Source organism: Nicotiana tomentosiformis, chromosome 9, assembly GCF_000390325.3.
Source record: "Nicotiana tomentosiformis chromosome 9, ASM39032v3, whole genome shotgun sequence".
NCBI lineage: Eukaryota > Viridiplantae > Streptophyta > Magnoliopsida > Solanales > Solanaceae > Nicotiana > Nicotiana tomentosiformis.
In genome coordinates this window covers 11,045,294-11,066,253 of record NC_090820.1, presented here as the reverse complement: position 1 = coordinate 11,066,253, position 20,960 = coordinate 11,045,294, and the positions used below count along the sequence as shown (strand labels likewise).

At 34.2% G+C, this 20,960-nt stretch overlaps 1 protein-coding gene, 2 long non-coding RNA genes and 1 other non-coding gene across 7 annotated transcripts; 3 read left to right on the top strand and 1 right to left on the bottom strand.

The window, feature by feature from the left end:
* Positions 1–578: 578 nt before the first annotated feature.
* LOC104118860 (transcription factor FAMA-like) lies at positions 579–2,828 on the top strand. Of its 4 annotated transcripts, none has more exons than XM_009630236.4 (5): positions 579–665; positions 933–1,065; positions 1,203–1,538; positions 1,906–2,307; positions 2,607–2,828. In XM_009630236.4, exons 2-5 carry the CDS (start codon positions 1,042–1,044, stop codon positions 2,694–2,696), a joined length of 852 nt encoding a protein of 283 aa, XP_009628531.1. In that variant the 5' UTR covers positions 579–665; positions 933–1,041; the 3' UTR covers positions 2,697–2,828. The 4 variants fall into 4 exon arrangements, with proteins under 4 accessions (XP_009628531.1, XP_009628533.1, XP_009628530.1 ...); XM_009630238.4 differs by lacking the exon at positions 579–665 and adding an exon at positions 706–860; XM_009630235.4 differs by lacking the exon at positions 579–665 and having other exon boundaries at positions 713–1,065.
* A 5,888-nt stretch (positions 2,829–8,716) lies between these two features.
* Positions 8,717–8,823, top strand: LOC117274494 (small nucleolar RNA R71). The gene has a single exon (XR_004504601.1). It is a non-coding gene; the product is annotated as a small nucleolar RNA R71 (small nucleolar RNA).
* Positions 8,824–10,250: 1,427 nt separating this feature from the next.
* LOC138899547 (uncharacterized) lies at positions 10,251–11,207 on the bottom strand. The gene is made up of 2 exons (XR_011411245.1): positions 11,110–11,207; positions 10,251–10,993 (listed from the first exon to the last, which is right to left on the bottom strand). It is a non-coding gene; the product is annotated as an uncharacterized lncRNA (long non-coding RNA).
* A 1,219-nt stretch (positions 11,208–12,426) lies between these two features.
* On the top strand, positions 12,427–15,101 carry LOC138899538 (uncharacterized). Its single transcript, XR_011411222.1, has 2 exons — positions 12,427–13,050; positions 14,160–15,101. It is a non-coding gene; the product is annotated as an uncharacterized lncRNA (long non-coding RNA).
* Positions 15,102–20,960: the final 5,859 nt, after the last annotated feature.

The following is a 20,960-nucleotide window of genomic DNA, read 5'->3' as shown; positions in this document are numbered from 1 at the left end:
AAACACAATTGAGTTTCACAGCTTTACATATGAGGATGTTTGATTGAAGCAGGCTGAATTTCTAGTTAATTGCAGTAGTAGGGCTATGTTGCTTGGACTTTCCGAAAATATCGCCAATAGTGTATTTTTTGGAGGATACGATACCGGTACAACAATATTTTTTTTTGAAGAGTCCTGGCATAAAGTTTCCACTTTATAATGAAATGACAAGTTGCAAAATTTTCATACAAGGTCCGTGGATATATATATATATTCATTATTTATTAGAAAGTCCTAGTAGAGCGTGTAAAGTTAAAATGGAACGGTATCACATGTAAAGAAATTTTTAGTTAAATAAAGGTGTCTAGGCTGCAAAGGCGCTTGCGTGTATGATATATGATCAAAACCAATCTCATTCATTCAATCCATAGAAAGGTTCAAACTTGAAAATTTTCACTCAATTTAATTCATAAAATCATATAACAAAGTTAAGTATTTATTAAAGCCTCGTGCAAAAAGGAGGTGGTAAAGTTAGTTCTGCTTGTGATTCACATCAATTAATAGGTGGGAGGTGAAAGAAAAGGGAAGTGAAAGTGAGTAAATTCGTGAGGTGGAAAATTAATCCACAGGCTCTTCTCTTCTCCAAACCCCCTCTCCCTCTCTCATGAATATGGCAGATATATAATGTACTAAAATATTTACATTTATTAGTGTAATTTAACATATTATAAAAAAGAATATTTGTTTTATTTTTTAGATTATTAATTCCACTTATTATGAATAATTAAGTGCTATTACTTATATATATATATATACACACACTTGTGTTATATCCTCTTCTCCAATAGTAACTCCGCAAATTCCCATCTTCTTATCCACAAGTAAATTCATCATCTTATTTTTTTTTTAAAAATTTCCAATTATCAAGATAGTTTGTTGCTGAATTTTGTCAGGTTTCTGGAGGTGGACCCAAGGATTGATAATTCACCAATGGATTGATTTTGCATGAATTTATGTACTATTAGAGTTTTCGAGTCTCTTTTTCTTTCTTTCTAAAATACAATGGAGGAAAAAGAAAACAACCAGGTATGTCCACACACATCTATATATTTTGGTACTTTTTCAATGTCAACATTTTTCATAACTTGTGTCTCTTCCTTTGACATATCAATACACTTTAACTCACCATGTTGTTTCACTTTGAACATGAAATATTTCTGCAGCCTTATTTGCCTACAATTTCCCCAAGTCTTAACCATCAAAATCCAGAGATGGTTAATGAAGAAGCTATGATGGTGTCACAAATTGAAGAGAAGTTTATAGAGTTTAGTGATAAAGTAGAGAATGCTACACAACTTAAGTTTCTTATTGGTGAAAATCTTGAAAATAGCCAAGCAAATGAAAGCAAGAAGAAGAGGAAAAGAACAAGAATCAAGAGTAGTGAGGAAGTTGAGAATCAAAGAATGACACATATTGAAGTGGAGAGGAATAGAAGGAAGCAAATGAATGAGCATCTTCTTGTCTTGAGGTCTCTCATGCCAAGTTCCTATGTACAAAGGGTATTAAAACTCTGTCTGTTTCATTTTTTATGATACCGTCTGTCCAAAAATGAATGATACCTTTCTATATTAGATTTTTTTAATTTCACGTTAAACTTTTCGTTTACTCTTAATGACATGTAATTATAGCCATATAAACATGCATGTTTAATTAAAAAAGCACTATCTCGTTGAAAGGTTCTATACATCTGCCATTTCTCAACGCATTACTTTAGACAAAGAGACCACAATTTTAAGGGTATTTTTGATGTTTCAAAAATTAGTATTTTTCTTAAATTCCGTGCACAGTGCAAACACAACTATATCATGTAGATATGAGAAGAAAGATGGAAATGTTGATATTTTCTTTTTTGTGGAAATTTTCTAGGGAGATCAAGCTTCAATTATTGGTGGAGCAATAGAATTTGTGAGAGAATTGGAGCAACTTTTACAATGCCTTGAATCACAAAAGAGAAGGAAACTATATGGAGATGATTCATTATTAATGGAAATTCAAAATCCTTCACAGCCACCATTCTTTGATCCTTTGCCACTTGCAAATGAATTATATGAAGGTGGAATTCAAGAAGAAATAGCAGAGAGCAAATCATGTTTGGCTGATGTTGAAGTGAAGCTTCTAGGTTTTAATGCAATGATCAAGATATTGTCAAAAAGAAGGCCAGGCCAACTCATTACCACCATTTCTGCTTTAGAAGATTTGCAGCTTAATATTATTCATACAAATATTACCACCATTGAACAAACTGTTCTATATTCTTTCAATGTTAAGGTACGTAGTTACATAGAACTATATGACCACCTCATCTAAAAGTTTGAACGGTTAAAGAGGGCACACATTTTATTTACTTAAAAGTAATTAAGTTTTGTGAACTAACGGTATATAGACAAAATGACACTATACCATATATAATAGGTAACTCTTAATTGCAAGCTTGATATGGTAATCTTAAAAATAAAACAATAACCTATTGTAGTCGATTAAATTAATAATAATAGTGATAGTATAAAATTTTATAGAATGTCACTATATTATATTTCCTGATATTGTTCTGATTTTTGTTTGTGCAGATTGCTGGTGAATCAAAGTTTACAGCTGATGGTATAGCAAATTTGGTCCAGCAAATATTCAGTTTTATTCATGCAAACAATGCCATATGAAATATACCCTAATTTACCCTGTACTCTTGTATCATAGCAATTCTAGTTTAATCTTGGATGTGAGCTGTTAATTAGTGACTTCATACATATTCTTGATCATTCAAATAAAAAATCAGCATAAATTCATGTGTATTTAATTTGCGATAAACTATATATTTACTGATTTTTTTTTATCTTTATGAGCTCATAATTGTTTTCTTTGTCAAATACTGTCTTTAGTAACTAATGGGAAACGATTTGACTGCAATTGTCACCATGTGTTCTTTGTTTCTCTATCATACATGCTCTCTGTTGCGTCTAACGACCATTCATTATAGCGTAAGATACAAAAAAGGCAGAATACATCGAAAACCTGTTAAAGTTGTGACACTCTGTCTTAAGTTTGTTCCATTTGAACATTTTAATCAGGCGAGTTGTTTGTTTGGATAACAAGTTATCTCATGATTAATTATTCCGGAATTAGTTATCCCATCCTCCCATAGGATTAAAAAATACTACAATTCCGAGATAACTAATCCCGGAATTAGTTATACCACGATTTTATCCAACTAAACATGGGATAAACTCATCTCAAATTTAATTCCGGGATTAATTATCCCTTATCCGTCATCAGTGGCGGAGCCACATACACTAAAGAGATGTCAACCAACACCCCTTCGCCGGAAAATTACACTGTATAGCTAGGTAATTTTTTTAAAATATGTATATCTACTATATAATGACACCCCTTTACTTCTTGAAGAGTTTATTTCTTTATGTTTTGACTCCTCTTAATGAAAATCCCGACTCCGCCACTGTCCCTCATACCAAATGAGTCCTTAGTGTATTATTTAGACACAAAATGCTGACATACTAAGGGGAGCCATGGCACGGCACTAGGTGTTTCTGTCGTGTAATTAAGAGGTCACAAGTAAGTCGGGAAAACGAATCTCTTGTAGAAATATAAGGGAAGATTGTGCACAATTGTCTCAAGGGATCAATTCTTCCTCAAATCTTGCGCCTATGGTGTGAGCTTAGTGCACCAAAATGCCCTTTTGTGTGTTAATATACAGTGGCAAGTGTGATATACTAAAAGACTAGAAAAGCAAAGGTTCTTTCCCACGAGAAGATTTTATAGTCACACAAATATTATAAAATATTTTAGACTACAAATTTCAAATATCTTATAGCTATACAAATACTATGATATGGTTAAAATCACAAGTTTTAAAAGTCTTCATTTTTTTTCTTAAACTTCATATCGAATCAAACTACGTAACATAAATTAAAACGGATGAAATATAAAAAAGTGGTTAAGGTGACAATACCTACCTAGTTGTGGTGTTTATTAGACAAATGGATTGAAATTGTAAGTTTTTTTTTCTTTTTCCGGGGGACGAAAATCAAAATCAAAAGGAATCGCTTAACCAAAGACAGTTCAATTCGATCTTAGCCGAGTGCAATTATGTGACTTAGGGAAAGTCAACGTGCATGCACTGCCAAATTGTACCTTTGTTTTCAGATGGGATTGACTTTGTCAGGTCTAAATCTTGGAAGTATTAGGCTGTCATTGGATGCTAGCAAATTCTCTTTAATTTTAGTAGGGTCACTTGTCCTAAGAGTTTGGGATAAATATGGTCTTTTATTATGCACCATTTATTTATTTATTTATTTATTTTTGTTTCTTTTAGGGTTTTCAGTCATTTATCTAATTTAGTCATGTTTGCAGTTTTGATTCATGCGCGCATGCTAAAGAATGGCATGTGGGGTTTGGATTTTGACTCGTATTGTTGTCTATAAATGCATCAAAAAGATCCAGAACTGTCCAATCATTTGCTTTTAAAATGCCAAAGTAAATGTAATTTTTATTGGTTAGAAATAGAAAAAGATTTATAAATTATAATAATTTTGAATAGCATATATTTACCAAATTTACTGCAACTTAGAGTACTTTTGCGTAGTTTTTAATAAATGATCTTTAATTTTAAAATTTGAATTGATCTAGTCTAATTTAAATTCGATAATTGATTAATTCACATCAATAAACTGTGTATCCGGATTTTGATTTTAACTTCATGTATATAAGAAACCAACATAGTTAGTCAAAATTAGACTAAAGCTTGAACATACTAATTATGTAAATATTGTATAGGCTATCATTCTATCAAATAAATCAAGACGGATGAAATTTATATCTGTTCCATTCTACTGTAAAATAAATTAGAGCCACCAACCCCTTCCCTTTCTCCCTACACCCCCCCCCCCCCAAAAAAAAATGAGAAAAATTGTTAGTTAATTAGAAAAATACAAAAGATATGAAAAGGTCGTTCTTTATTTTTTATTTTTAATTTAACTCCGCCTTGAAGTGGGAGGGGGGGAGGGGGCAATGAACCCCTACCTTATTGAATAACCATTGTACAAAAAGGAGGGGGACATGTACCAAAACCTCTTCGGACAAAGGATCTAGATAACAAAAATTAATTTACAGAAGACCTTGATTGAGCACTACTTAAAGCAATAGAGTTCCCACAAAGAACTATATAGATCCCAGCCGAATAACTAGTAAATTTTGCTGCTATGATGCAATTTTGATATCTTGGAAGGATATGATAGGAGGTTCTTTCTGTTGAAATTGTCAAAAGTCCCACATCGGTGGATGATAATTTTGAATGGGAATTTCACCCTATAAAAGGAGGCCTAATGTTTAGGATTTAAACACACCTCTCATTTACCTTTTTATCTTCTTAAGGTATTTGTATCTTCTCTCTTTAGTATTATTTCACTTGTAATTTTGGAGTGGAATAAAATATTGATTGTGTCCGAGGAAGTAGGCAAAATTGGCCGAACCTCATAAATTCTTGTGTTCTTTTATTGTTGTCTTATTGTCTTGTTTATTATTTAATGGTTGTCATAATTTTTGGTATAGTAGTTGTGACTCATTCACACTATATACATTTGGCTTCCGCAACAATTGGTATCAGAGCCAAGGTACTGTCTAAGTATGCTCTGTGGTTGCAGCATAGTCTAATCTTCCACATCAGAAAAGATCTATCTTGGTAACTGAGTCAAGGTTCTGTCTGAGTATGCTCTGTGATTGCAGCTTAGTCTGATCTTCCACACCAGAAAGGAAATAATCTTGATTTGTGTCGTCAGCTACTAAATAATATTTATGTCAAAATGGGAGACAGTAAACAAGAAGAATCTACATCAAGTGTCAATAATACGTCATCGTTGGCATCTTCGCTTATGATAAGAATTGTGTCAAATGCGAAATTTGCGGTAGAAATTTTTGACGGGTCAGGACATTTTGGGATGTGGCAAGGCGAGGTTCTAGATGTTCTTTTTCAACAAGGGCTAGATCTTGCCATTGAAGAAAAGAAGCCAGATATTATTGGAGAAGAAGATTAAAAAATTATCAATCATGTTGCTTGCGGGACCATTCGATCCTACCTTGCTAGAGAGCAGAAATATCCATACACAAAGAAAACTTCTGCAAGTAAATTATGGAAAGCACTGGAGGATAAATTTTTGAAGAAAAACAGTCAAAATAAATTGTACATGAAGAAGAGACTGTTTCGCTTCACCTATGTTCCTGGTACCACAATGAATGAACATATTATCAGTTTCAATAAGTTGGTTACAGATTTGCAAAATATGGATGCAACTTTTGATGATGATAACTTGGCCTTGATGTTGTTGGGGTCACTTCCTGATGAGTACGAGCACCTTGAAACTACTCTACTCCATAGAAATGACGAAATTTCTCTCAGAGAAGTTTGTTCGGCTTTGTACAACTATGAACAAAGAAAGGGAGAAAAACAGAAGGGCGGAGAAGGAGAAGCACTAATTGTGAGGGGTTGTCCTCAAAATCAAACGAGGACTAAGAAGGGAAGATCCAAGTCGAGATCTAGACCCAGCAAAGATGAATGTGCCTTTTGTCGAGAAAAGGGGCACTGGAAGAAAGACTGTCCGAAGTTGAAGAATAAGGCCAGACATAACAATGGAAAGGCCATTATGGATTCAAATGTAGCTGATTGTGATGATTCAGACTTCTCATTAGTTACAACAGAGTTATCAACATCATCAGACATATGGTTGATAGACTCGGCTTGTAGCTATCATATGTGTCCCAACAAGGACTAGTTCGTGAATTTTCAAGAAGGAGAATATGGAGTCATCTACACAGCGGATAACAGCCCTCTTACCTCATATGGCATTGGTTCAATAAGATTAAGGAGCCATGATGGAATGATCAGAATATTAACAGATGTTCGATATGTACCGGGTTTGAAGAAGAATCTCATCTCTGTGGGAGCCCTAGAATCAAAAGGGTTCAAAATCATTGCAGAAAATGGAGTGATGAGAATATGCTCCGGTGCACTAGTGGTAATGAAGGCCAATCGAAAGAACAATAACATGTACCGCTATCGTGGTAGTACAGTTATTGGGACAGCGACAGTGACATCTAGTGATGACAAAGAGGCAGAAGCAACCAGGCTATGGCACATGTGCTTGGGACATGCTAGAGGGAAATCTTTGAAAGCTCTATCTGATCAAGGATTGTTAAAAGGCGTAAAGACTTGCAACATAGAATTTTGCGGGCATTGTGTCAAAGGGAAACAGACAAGGGCTAAATTTGGTACAACGTTCCATAATACTAAAGGCATTTTGGATTATGTACACTCTGATGTTTGGGGTTCTTCCAAAACACCTTCATTGGGTGGGAAGCACTATTTTGTAATCTTTGTTGATGATTTTTCCCGAAGAGTGTGGGTGTATACAATGAAGAGGAAAGATAAAGTGTTGGAAATTTTTCTCAAATGGAAGATGATGGTGAAGAATCAAACAGGCAGGAGGATCAAGTGTATTCACACAGACAATGGAGGTGAATACAAAAATGATCATTTCAGTAATGTCTGTGAAAATGATGGTATTGTCCGACACTTCACTGTCAGACATACACCACAACAGAATGGAGTGGCAGAATGTATGAACCGGACTTTACTGGAGAAGGTACGGTGTATGTTGTCCAATGCTGGCTTGGGCAAAGAATTTTAGGCTGAGGCAATTACATATGCATGCCACCTCATTAATCGTCTACCATCTGCTGCTATTGATGGCAAGACACCATTTGAAAAATGGTATGGAAAACCTGCTGTAGATTATGACTCTTTGCATGTGTTTGGCTCAATTGCATACTATCATGTGAAAGAATCAAAATTGGATCCGAGAGCAAAGAAGGCTATATTTATGGGGATTACTTCTGGAGTCAAAGGATACCGCTTATGGTGTCCAGAGACAAGGAATATTATGCTTCAGCAGGGATGTTACCTTTGATGAATCTGCCATAACAGATAAGGTGACAGTTGAAGATATCAAACAAACTGGTGGTGCATCAAAGCAGGTGGAGTTTGAGGAAAAATTTATTTTTCCTACGCAAGAAGCATAGGAGGAAACAAATGAAGATTACCCTCTGGAAGAAGAGCCAGTAGAGAGGGAGATTCTAACTCAGGAACCTCGACAACAACTTGAATCAATAGCAACCAACAGGACAAAAAAGACAATAACGAAACATGTTCGTCTCATAGAGACGGTTGCTTATACCCATTGCAGTACCCCCAGGTGAACTCCATGAAAAGTCGGGGTGCCTCTGACCCATTGCATTATAGTTTTCTACAACATTCACTTCCTCAGTTGAGGCTTGACACTCATGGGTAGGGTGTCCTCTTCCACATATATCACAAGCTGCATGGTGTACATTTTGCATCGAAGCTACAGTTAGCTTCCGTATTTCTTTAGCCATAGAATCAAGTTGTACTTGCGCAGATGTAGTAGCATCAACTTGCTGAACACCAGTTGATTTTCTTCTTTCCATACTCTCAGAGGGCTACTGATTAGCATCTTCGGATAATTCATCAAGAATTATAACTATATCCTCTAGAGTCTTTTTCATAAAAGGGCTTCCAACTGCATTGCTCAAAGTTCTACGCGAGGCCGATGTCAATCCATCCCAAAAATCCTGGAGTTGCATCCAAAGTTCAATTCCGCTATGTTGACACCTTCTAACTATCTCCTTAAACCTCTCCCATGCTTCAAAAAAAGTTTCATTCTCTTTCTGGCAGAAGTTATGAATTTCTCTTCTAAACTTTCCCGTCTTGGCTGAGGAGAAATATTTATCAAGAAATTTTCTGGTCATTTCCTCCCATGTTCTAATTGATCTATTTGGCAAGCTTCGAAACTACTGCTTCGTATCATCTTTAAGTGAAAAGGGGAATGCCTTTAAATACACTGCATCTTGTGACACCCCATTATATTAAAAACTGTTCATAATCTCCTCGAAGTCCATCAGATGCATGTTTGGATCTTCGTTCATCTTCCCTCTGAAAATGCAACTGCTTTGAATGGTTTGAAGCAAACCTTGCTTCAACTCGAAATTATTGGCTGCAATTGGAGGTGGTCTAACACTTGACAATCCTTGATTGTAGACTGGTCTAACATAGTCACCCAATGCTCTACCAGGCCTTGGTAGCGCATTCTCGAACTGGTCTTCAATCAAGGGCCGATTTAGATTGAATCTTTGACCCCTATTATCTTCGACAGTTTCCTCAGCAGCTCTATGGGCTGCCTCAACAGCTATCATTGCAGCTGCCTCTACCTTATTGTCATCGTTATTAGCCATGTGTTCTTTGGTTGAAGGTTGCCCCAAGAACCATATGGTAAACTCTTTCTCCTTCCTCAGTTGCCGTAGGTGTTTTTTCAATTCCGGTTTGCAGGGTATTACTTCTCTACAAGAAGATCGTGTCATACACCACGGATTTTACATGTTGCCTGCACACGGAGGAGAAACCCGTGAAGAACAAAAATAAAAGTAAAAATAAAAATAAATTCCTAAATTAGCACTGAAAACTATTTCCAACACTATTAATTGCCAATCCCCGGCAACGGCGTCAAAATTTGACGAGCGCAAACACACACATAAATTATACTCGCTAGTCAAAGATAGTATAATATAATTATCGTGTCTACAGGGATTGGATTTAAAAAGTATTATTGTAGTTTGTAGCTAGATTGTTATCCAGGAGGATCAACAGTTGAGATATATATGAATTCTAACTACAAACAACTAAGAATCTAAAGCTATTGACTAATGACAATCGCAACAAAGGTAAGCAAAGAAGTTATCAATGGGAGAAAATATGGGTTGATAGGATAGGTGCAAGATAATTGTTCGGGATCTAACTCTAGATAATTCACTTCTAATGTTCAAGTGAGTCTTTCGAATTTACTTAATTATCAGCACAAATATTTAGTAGAAACTCCTCTCTCGATTAAGTCTCAACCTCACAATATGAACCAATTTAAGTTCGGTGAAGATATACAAGAATTCGTAATGGATTGGTCTTTAGGAGAACCTCTTTCGATTATCTTCCTAACTAGGTTTAATCAAGAATTAAACTAGCCTCTTTCGATACTTAGAAGAATCTATGAACTCAACCAACAATATAATGCAAATACATCACAAGTTATACCTCTCTCGATTACAAGAACAAGTGAACATAGATGTACAATTAAATCTTCCAAAAATGATTCAAATACATAAAACTAGAGTTATAATCCACAAACAACCATCAATACACAAAATCCATCAAAACCCAAAAGGTTCTACTCCATAGACATGGAGAAGTTCTTCACAAATAAAATAAAAGTATAGAAAAATATAAATACAATCCAAACCCGGATCTTGAGTGAGGAAGGAAGGATAAAAACCTTGTGCTCTAGCTTCTCCCTCTTCTCCTTAGCTTTCTTAGGTTTTGGTATGTCAAAAGTGTGTCAAAAATGGTATTTTGGGGCATTTAATCCGCCCCCAAAATAAATCCCAGACAAAACTACCCTTTCTTAGCAAAATAGAACTTTTCCCGGACAGGATATGCACAATCTTGCACCTGCTCGCGCACTTGGTCGCGCATTTTGTACATTGTTCTACCCTAAGTGCATGCCCAGGTGCGCGATCGCGTACTTGGTCACTCACTTGGGTGGTAAGTTATGATTTTGGAAAAACGTAAAACATGAAAGTTGTATCCCTTTTAAATAGCTTTCCAACTATATATTGTGGAGCCCAAACAGAGTTCTGAAAAAAACTTTATATGTATTTTACTGGACACTGCGCAATATGCCTGCTCGATTCTTCGTTTAGTTCCGCTATCATCCGTTGATCCCCGAACTCGATCCCGACTTAATACTTGGGCTTTTACTCAGACTTCAAAGCTCCAGAATAGCTTGAATTCATTCCATAATATCTACATAGATCGGAATCACTCCTACAAGGCATAAAACACACAATTAGTGCAAAACACTAGCGATTAAAGCTTCAACTCAATTAAAGTGTAGTAAATTAGAGTATGATAAGCGACTAAAACATAAAATTATAGCCTACCATCACATAACTGAGGTGATTGATCTGTGTACCTCTTTTGTGCATAGTGAAACCAATGAAGTTCTGGTTCGTATGAAGTTAATTGAGTTCCCATCAACAATAATAAAGAGGGGGGAGGGGGGGGGGGAAGGGGGAGGGGGAAGATAGAAGATCCCCTTGTTTAAGGCCCCTGGAAGACTTAAAAGTCCATATCTTGAGCCATTTATGATAATGGAGTATCAATTGTTCGAAATTAATCTGAAGACTCAATCGATAAAAATCTTAAATATGCCCATCTTCCTTAAAACAACATTTATGAAAGCCCATGACATTTTATCATAGACATGTCAAGCTTAATGACTACATTGCCTCCATTGTTATTATCCTTGATATTATGGATAATTTCTTGAGTTAGGAGGTTATTTTCTGTGATGATTCTTCCTTGAACAAATCCAAATTGGTTTTCAGATATCATTTTAGGAAGAATAGTTGCAATCCTCACTGCAACAATCATAGAAAGGATCTTGTTTGAGAAGTTGCAGAGGCTAATGGGTCTTAGCTGAGAGAGACTAGTGGGATTTTTGACTTTTGGGATTAAGACAAGATATGTGTGAGTGGCAAACTTGGTCAAAGCAGCTCCTTCAAAGAAAGAGGAAACAAATCGGCATACATCATGTTTGATAATCCTCCAAGCACTCTGAAAAAAGTGCCCATTATAACCATCTGGACCAGCCACGCTATTGGGGTCCAGTGAGAAAATAACATCTTTAATTTCGGATTCAGAGGGAATTTGATGAAGGTTCAGATTGTCTTCTTCAATAACCACACTATCCACCCATCTAAAGATGTCAAATCTGTTAGGCTCTTGAGGTTGGGTGAATAGAGTAGAAAAATATTGCACTGCAACTTCAGATATTGCATGATTTCCTTTCACCCAGTTATCATTAGAGCCTTTGATCTTGACAATTCTGGATCTCCTTCTTCTTTCCTTAATAGTGCTATGAAAGAAGTTGGAATTGGATTCTCCATCTTCTGCCCATTTGACCCTAGCTTTCTGTTTAAGAATATAGTCATGTTTGTGGAGCCACCTAATGTACTCAGCATTTGATTTGTGAATGAGAATTCTATTCGAGTCAGAGTCATCAGCATCATAATTCTCTTCGCATATAGCAATTTTCGCCTCCATTTCCTTAGTGATTTTGAAGACATCTCCAATACTATCTTTAGACCACTTGCTAAGCACTTTGGATAACTTTTTCAATTTGTATTGAAGGATCCAAGTTGCATTATCCTAAAATCTTCTGCCCAAGCATTTTTCACAATTGTTAAGTAGTCAGGTTCAGAAGACCAGAAGTTAAGGAACCTGAAATACTTGATAGTATCATCATTCTGATTATAACAGCTCATGAGAAGGAGGTTGTGGTCAGAACCTGTCTTTGGAAAATAATCAACCCTAGTAACTTCGAAAGAATTATACCAAGCTTCATTATCCATCACCCTATCTAGCCTTTTGCTAATCATGTTCCCTCTTCTTCTACCATTGCACCATGTGTAAGGATGTCATGTCAAGCCATTGTCAGAGAGTTCACAATCTTCCATACAGTTAATAAAGTCCAAACTTTTGCTAGCAAGTAGGGGACCCCTCCAAGTTTCTCTTCAACAGATAAGATGGATTTGAAATCCCCTAGAACTGTCCAAGGACCATCGACCTATGAGTGGATATTTCTGAGCTTCCTCCATAATTTTCTTCTTTTAGCACTTGTGGACTTGGCATAGACCACTGTGATCCAGTGAATATGGTCGTACCCTTTGGCTTAATTTGAAGGGTGATTTATTGGTTGCTTCTGGAAAAAATATTGCAGTCGAAATCATCATTCCAGAAAAATTAAACTTTGCTATTGGAATTAGACATGACATGATCATAGCTCAACCCTCTTCTATATATGTCAATGTGAGGAGATGGTAAGAAATGTTCTTGTAGAGTAATGAAATTAACATGGTTTATCTTAACCAGATATTTGAGTCTTGCGAAGAATTTTTTTGATTTCATTCCTCTAATATTCCATGAGATGAGCTTAATCATGGGAAATATTTGAGGAGGAAGTGACATGCTTTCCTTTGTTGATAGGTTTTTGAGATCCTTGTAGGCCATTCTTCTTTTCTTTCTTTTTTGTTTTGAGCATTAGACACCTTGGGGGTAAGCCCTGTTTGTTAATGACTTCTTCTGTTTCTTTGGTGACTGGATCCATAGGATCCTCTGGAAGAGGTGATGGTGGTTCATATAAGCTATCAGCTACCTGTTCCCCTTCATCTTCGCTAGATTGTATTAAACTTTCTTCTACCTTTTCCATAGAGTTTTCATCTTCAATGTGTTCCTCCAAATCTTCAAAAAACTCCTCCTCGGATCTATCACCTGATTCATCCTCAGTTTTGGTCTAAGTCAGGTCCAAGTTTTTTAGGGTGGTCGTGTGGGAGAAAGTCTAAACATCCCAAGTCAATCACCAGTTGGCCTCCCTTTGCTTGGACACATGCAGTATCATCAGTAAGAGGGTGCTTAGTGGAGTTATTTGAGCTCCCTTCTGTGCTTTGACTTATATTATTATCAGCCTTTTCTAGTAAAGGGACTTCCCTGTGTTGCATATCTTCCTGTTGATGCTTTTCTTGACTGATAGGTGAGTAGATTTTCCCCTTATTTTTTGTCTCCTCTTCAATGTTAATGATGTCTTTGATCTTGATTTCCATGATCTGCTTATGTTTTTGTTTGGCCCACACCATGTTTGTCACTCTAAGATAATTGGTGGCCATGCCCTTTTGCTCTCTCTTTTTGCTTCTGTTTTTTCTCTTTTTCTTTTGTTGGAATCCTTCTAGTTGTGGCTCTGCATTAAACGATATCTCAACTGGTAGTTGAGTCTCAATAAGTGAAGTGCTTTTAGTAAAATTTTGAGGCTCATTAATAAAGGTAGTTGTGGTAGGGAGTTAAGGCTCATTAATAACAAGGGTCTTGGTTTGTACTACTTCCTCCTTTTTATTGTTAAAATTGAAAGCATTGGCATTTTCTTTTTTGTTTGCAGGCTTCTTGTTACTTTTCCTTGTGACTTGGGTAAAGCCATCATCTTCCTTGTTTTTCTCAGTAACTTGTGTTGCAACTTCTCTGGCCTTTGAGGTTTCAGTTGTGTTATCGGAGTTCTTTGTTCCTTCCTCTCTTTTGCTTTGTGTTTCCGAGTTATCTTGTTGCTTATCCTTGAGTTCCTCGGCTATTTTAGTATTCTTTCGCGTCTCCACTTTGTATTTGGAGCTGTCATGTCCCTAAAGAATACAAGTTTTGCAAAATGCAGGAACCCCTTCGTAGTCCAACTTCTGTACATGACCTTTCAAGCCTACTTTATGTCCTTCTTGGCCAACCCACACTGATCTTGGTGTCGTGTGAGACCACGCGTATGATGGTAAAGATGTCGGGCAACGGTAATATTTCTAAAGAGATTCTTTTGTTTCTTGTGTTGACGTGATGAAAAGGTCGTCCTTACCATCAAGGTTTATCGTGATAGGTAGGATCTAGAGTTTAAGGGTTTGAGTCATGTGAATAAAAAATAGTGACGAGAGTGCTTTTTTTCTTTTGATGGACCTTTTGCTACACAAATCTGAATTAGTTGGCCCCTAAAATAAATACCGGGTGGAATAAAAAGGTGGTCCTTACCCAAAAAGTAGCAGTTGGTTACTGAAACATGGTAATAATACTTTCACAGAAAGGCAGGCCAAAAGATTATACTGTCCTTACTGATTGTAACTGTTGTATATGAGACCCTCCTCTTTTGACAGATTGTGTGTATAAAAGGTCAACTGGACAAAATTCTGGTACTCAGTCCTAATAACTCATGATTTTGGCTTTTACTATGTTCCTATTACTTGAGCATTTGACTTGTAAAAAATTTCAGACATTGTAATCTTTGTTTCTTTTACGCTTACTTCTTTTCCTTCTGGTTTTGTGTTATTGTTGTAATTATCTAACTTCATTATCAGTTCTGAGAGTCAACGTGAATAAAATTTGGTCTCAAGTCAGAAATGCATCAAATAATATGTTAGAAGTTCTCTTTTATTTGGAAATGACATAAACGATATGATGATTCAATTTTTTCTTAAATTCTAAATGTGAATTGAAGTCTTAAACAATATTAGGCAAATTATATCAAGATGGGCCAGATTGGGCTAAATTTAGGTTGTCCAACTGTCGAAGTTTGACAAAATGTCATATTGAGCCCATGTAATATACCTCTAATGTTTTGTGGTGAAAATAGCACGGGTTAGCCAGTTTTCGAACTGATAATTAAAAAATAGTCAGCGTTTGCAAAGTCATTGAAAAATAGTCACTATTTTGCTGCAACACAGAAAGTTCCACCATAATATACTGGAGATTGGTGCACTTGTGTATGAACTTCCAACATATTATGCTGGAACTCCAACACACGGAAAGTTCCAGCATAATATACTGGAGATTGGAGCACCTGTGTATGAACTTTTAGCATATTATGTTGAACCAGTATATTATGCTGGAAGTCCAGTATATTATGCTGGAAGTTCAGTATATTATGCTGAAATATTTTCCGGATTTTGAACAGTATTTTCGTTCAGATTTATCTTTACATGAAAAGTAGTTAAATTTCGATTACTTTTGAAACTGTGGCTATTTTTCAATTACACTTATAAATCTGACTATTTTTTAATTTCACCCTATTTTGCGTTCAAAGTCAAAGGTCAGACCCAACAATGAGAAATACCGAAAAATTTCAAGGCAATATGTTTCTAAAAAGTTGCCAATTTTGTTAAATTAATTTACAAAAGTTTACACACGATATACAAATTCATGGTGCATACGAGGTTGAAATCGAATCTTCTACACTATATATATGGCCATGGGTGTAAAACAGAGGAATAGATCTCAAAATTGATCTCTTAAAATGAAATTACTAAGTGGAAAAGAGATTTTTCTCATCCATAGACTATACCAATGAGTTGGATTGTTTTTTATTTATTTATTTAATTAGTTGGGTGTGCTAGCCCGCAATGGCTACTCGTGATCCTATAACTCAGCAAAGTACACTGGGAGAAGTACACACAGCCATTTTTAGAGTTGTTATTTAAGGATTAGTCAGTACTTATTTTATCCTGAAATTTTGAACTAAAAATCTTAATATCAAGATAATTCAAGACATTTGTGTCCGAAAAAATTAAATTGAAAATTAAAATTCAGGATACATTACCTAATTCCTAAATAGCAGTCTTTTAGAGTGACTTCTACAGGTACATTGCTTATACAAGTCATGAGTCCATTTTTGTAGTTATTAACTTGTTATACTAAAAAGGAAAATTTTCGTAACTACAACTTCTATTAGAGTATATTACATCATCTACATCTATTATTTGATTTATGTTTTGTGCAACATTTTATACAACTAATAATTATTCAGCTTAAAAAATCTCTTCTCTCTACAAAAATTATTTAATAAGAATCCTAAAATTTTAGCAAATTTAATGAGATCCTCATAATTTTCTAAATTTAAGCCTAACTGAATTGACTGCAACCAATTATTTCTTTAGAAAAATCTGTAAATCCTAAAGTTTAGCCTTACCAAATTGACTACAACTTAAATACAATGAATCATCTCTTAAAAGACGTCCTTTGTCTTTCATTAAAAATAGGTGAGAAATTACACCATATGTAATCTATGTTCATCGAGTAATAATATATCTTTTTGCACTATTGCATGTAACTGATAGTATATTGTATATTATTTACATAGTGGTATAGATATATTATAATATATTGTATAAGGTATATATATTAAATGTATATATATATATATATATATATATATATATATATATATATATATATATATATATATATATATATACACACACACTAAATGTATAGAAATATTGCACCAATATTTGATTTTTCTTGATATACTGTAAGCATATAAAAAATATCTACATATATTACACCAAATTCGTAAATAAATATTTTAGTATTTTGCCTTTAATCCTTGTTACAACATGATTCAACATTATCACTTTCAAATAAAAAAAGTTGAACCACGGTAACTTCTCAGAAACATAAATTAAAAAATGTCAACTTTTATATTTAACAATTGATTGAATTTACTAGAAAACAAAAGGGGGAAAAGATGAAGAAAAAGAACACCATGGGTGTGAAAGACAAAAGATCAATTTTTCTTTACAGATTCATCTCCGCTGTGTTTTTCTCTAAATGCAACTTGTTAATAATTAGAATGAGGGTGATGGCTGGCATGCGATGTTGGTGCACCAGAACTGCTGGATATTGACAAAAAATTGGTTCTTTCAACAGATGATTCTGAAATTTCTTCAATCCGAATATTGTCTCTACCATCACTGTCCATGATTTTCTGAGCAATGTATTTTTATGCATTTTGACTTACACAAAATATATGGGACGAAAAAAAGGGGGATAGACGCTTGTGATATACTGGAATATCTTTCAGTGGAGAAATTGGGGGGGAGGGGAATTGATAGTGATAGATACATTATGTGAGAGAAAATCAGAAAAAGATATCTTTTAAGTGAGATGAAATTTCAAGGGTGAGATTTTAGGGTATGAAAAGTTGTACGTAATTTAATTTAAAAGGTAAGATTTTATAGTAAATTATAATAAAAGTAATTTTGTAAAAGCAGTTGTTGGGAATATAAATAAGTTTTTAAAGGGTTGTATTCTATGTAAATTGGGCTATCAGTCAGGAACCATTTAAAGGCCCAAGTTTCATGGCCTATTATTTTTTCGGCCTGTGAAAAAACCAAGTTTCAGCCCATGCGATGGGGCCCAGGGTCCGGCCCACTTAGAAATTGTGTTGAAGATTCATTACATATAGGAGTGACTTTATGAGTTTAAATTCTATATAGTGACAACGTAGCCTAATTTAAGTATATTTCAAATTAATCTTTTCAGTTATCCTATATTCATATTTAATTAAGTCACACCTTGGCATTTTTCACACTATTGAAACCAAATAAGACCAATTATTCTCTCAACCTTCCTCCAAACCACAGTTTATATTTACTCATGCCAATTTTGGTACTGTGTTTTACTGATTAGGATTAAGATTGACAATTGACAATTCTGTTTTACCTCCTCCAAATGTTACTATGGTAGATCAAAGACAAACTCAAATTACAAAGTCAATGAAACTAGGAGCATTACTTTACAATAATTTTTTTATTTTTTTAACTCAAATAAAACCTTTTATTAGGCTGTATCAGCAACTAACAAGTTTACAATAAAACTAGGAGTATACTCCCAATAAAAAGGACTAGCATAATTTCTAAACTCTCTTGCCAAGCAACGGCCAAATTCAATGTTTACCTTTTCTAGTCGGTATACATAGGTTATATATTAACTATACATAATTATACATATATTATACATGAATTATAAATGTATTATATATCCGACGGTTATTTTTAGTTTAAGAGAGTATGTAGACGGCTATTTGGGTCAATTATTTATTGAATTTGCTTGTCTCTTAACCCAAACAAGAGATATATTAAGATTTCTCCTTAACAAGAAACGATATTAGGATTGCCTCTTACAATCTTCACTTGAGGAGTTACAAGAAAGCATAATTTTCTGGACATCACATTCAACTATACCCGAGCTATTAAAATATCAAATCAACCAGACGAGAGCAAAATGTATACAGTTCGAAACAATAAATATATACATATATACTATTTGTATTTTCTGGATACACGTTTCAGCCACCTTTCAAATTTATTGAAATGTCCAAATTCGTTACAGACTAAGATCAATTAAATGTAATTTTCATCACAATGTATCATAGGTGTAGGCCATGGCTAAAAAACATTTGGCATCAAATTGGCCAGAGGCAATTTTGGAAGCAATCATTTTTCCGATAGATACGTATTCAAAAGGGAAACTTGAATCAGTTGGATGTTATCCTCAATTAGGAAAAAAATAAAAACATTGGTATAGGACCACACAACAAAACAAACTGTACATATTAATGGCAGCAATATTTCTAAAGGCACATGTAACTTGTGCGTTATAATCATGTGTGGGTATTAGGAGTGTACATAGGTCGGGTTGGTTCAGATTTTTCAATTATCAAATTCAATGGTGTCGAACTTTTAAATTTATAAACCAAACTAAATCAACAAAGTCGAGTTTTTCAATCTCGATTTTTCTCGGGTTTTTTGGATTTTTTTTTTCTTTGTAAAGTCTTTATAGCATAAAATATGTAACTTGTGCTCCAAATATTTCTTAAGTCCTAGTAAAATACAACTATATAATGTATTTTCCAAGAAACTAACACAATAATATGAGATAATTAAGTCATAGCATTATACTAAAATATTCAATAACAAAGATAAAATAATAAAATTACATAAAATAAATATTGCTAATTAATAAGCCATAATAAAAATTAACATAATCTAAAAATACTATATAGGTCATGCTAAAATAAGTATAGCTAATAAGTACTAATATTAATTACATAATAAGTACAAAAGAAAAAGATAAATTAAGTTATGCATTTTCATTATAAACCAATGTAAAACTAAAATAATTATCCAACACTATCGCCATTCCTAGTATTGAATTGAATTTCTTTTGTTAGCATTACTATTGATTTGAACTTTGTTTGAGTTACTACATTTATGGGCTTTAAAATTTATTTACCATTCAAGAATATTAAGTCTAAACTTGAAATAATACGTTAAAAGATAAAACTGTGAAAAAGTTTAAGAAATATTTATAAATTACATTACAATAAATATTTATATGTATAAAATATTTTTAAAAATTATATAAATGTACTATCGGGTTGGTTTGGTTTCAGTTTGACTTTTTTAGTTAAAACCAAACCAAACTAATTATGGTCAGGTTTTATTTTCCAATACCAAACCAAATCAAACCAAATCACATCGGATTTTTTTTTCCGATTTGACTCAATTTATCGGTTTCGTGCGATTTATCGGTTTTCTTTGTACACCCCTCGTAGCTACTATGGCAAACTTCAATGAGGCAATAGTGAAATATGTCTTTATATAAGAAATTGAGATCTCAAAAAAGAGAGGGTGTGGAGATCATATGGGGACAGAGCGAATTATGTGGTAAATTTAACTCTTTGCTTTCGGTTCGGTTATGTATACATATGTAAAAATCATTTAGAATATATATATATATATATATATATATATATATATATATATATATATATATATATATATATATAAGATTAAACTAATTCTGAAAACACGAAGGCATCGTGTCAGAAGAGGTGTAGCCCGATACCGCTTTGCCGAAAATTTTGATATGAACAAACAATCAACATTGTGAATTTATCTTCTAATATAAATCTATCATCAACAATTACCTTCAAAAGCCTCTTGTTCTTGCATATATATATGGGGTCTACCTACCTTCCAATTTTTGTTCGATCTTGCCAATAGTTTGAAACTTACCCTTATAACTTTGTTACCCTTTTATGTAACACTTTGAAAATTACCCAAAAAACAAGTTGAGAACATGTCACTTAGGGGTCGTTTAGTTGGAAACAAGTTATTCAAGAATTAAGTATCCTTGCATTAGTTATCTCGGGATTATTAACTCTCTCATATGGATAAAATTAACACTACAACGAGTCCTTATACCATAATTTTATCCGGTTAAACTTATTTTAAATTTAATTCCGGGATTAATTATCCCTTATCCCTCGTACCAAACGAGCCCTTAGGGTGTGGTCTCCTGGTCGTTAGAGGAAAATCATGAGGTTTCAGGTTCAAATTTTAGCTGAGCCAAAAAATATTAAGTGATTTTT